General features: G+C 55.5%; 1 protein-coding gene across 1 annotated transcript in view; it reads left to right on the top strand.

Moving 5' to 3' along the window:
• Window positions 1-647: 647 nt before the first annotated feature.
• EMH_0025160 (uncharacterized protein) overlaps window positions 648-777 on the top strand; it is a gene marked incomplete at both ends in the record, with an annotated part of 3,653 nt that continues 3,523 nt past the window's right edge. The window contains one exon of the mRNA XM_013502411.1: window positions 648-777. Coding sequence (XP_013357865.1) covers window positions 648-777 — 130 coding nt within the window.

Raw genomic sequence — 777 nt, 5'->3', positions numbered from 1 at the left:
AAAATCTCGCGTTGCTGCTGCTACAGGGGCAGCTGCAGCCGCTGCTGCTGCTGCTGCTGCTGCTGCTGCTTCTCTAGGGCCACGTATAAATAATTAAAACGAAGAAAAATAACCCAGCAGCAGAAGCAACAGCTGCTTTTTCTTTATTGGTAAGTTTGGGGCTTTCGACAGAAAGGCTGCTGCTGCTGCTGCTGCTGCCTTGCATGCTGCTGCTGCTGCTGCTGCTGCTGCTGCTGCATCCCCACCGACCGCCGCAGCTGCGGGCCTGCTGCCGACCTTCGAGCCCGTGCGGCTGCTGCTGCTGCTGCTGCTGCTGTGCTGCTGCTGCTGCTGCTCTTGTCTCACCCTTTACTTAGTGTTTTAATTATATATTTTTGTTGAGGAGTTTTTATATATTCAGAATTCTTGCTGCTGCTTTTCTCGCGTCCGCTGCTGCTGCTGCTGCTGCTGCTGCTGCTGTCCTTCGCAAGGCCTCATGACCACCGCCGACTCGGGCAGCAGCGTGCACGCAGGCCTTCAGCAGCAGCAGCAGCAGCAGCAGCAGCAGCAGCAGCAACAGCAGCAACAAAACCTATAGGTTTTAATGCAGCTTAGTTTCTCATCAAGGCTGCAGCACCACTTCTTTTTTCAGGCTGCAGCAACGGCGGATGCAGCAGCAGCTGCTGCTGCTGCCTTCTCCCGCGGTCGCAATATCGAAGCAGCAAAACAGCAGCAGCAGCTACGATGACAGCAGCAGCGCGGCAGAAACAGCAGCAGCAACTCAAGCAGAAGCAGCAG

Source organism: Eimeria mitis, genomic scaffold (assembly GCF_000499745.2).
Source record: "Eimeria mitis Houghton genomic scaffold, Emh_scaff911, whole genome shotgun sequence".
Lineage (NCBI taxonomy): Eukaryota > Apicomplexa > Conoidasida > Eucoccidiorida > Eimeriidae > Eimeria > Eimeria mitis.
The sequence above is the reverse complement of the archived record's forward strand: the minus strand, read 5'-3'. Positions and strand labels throughout refer to the sequence as shown.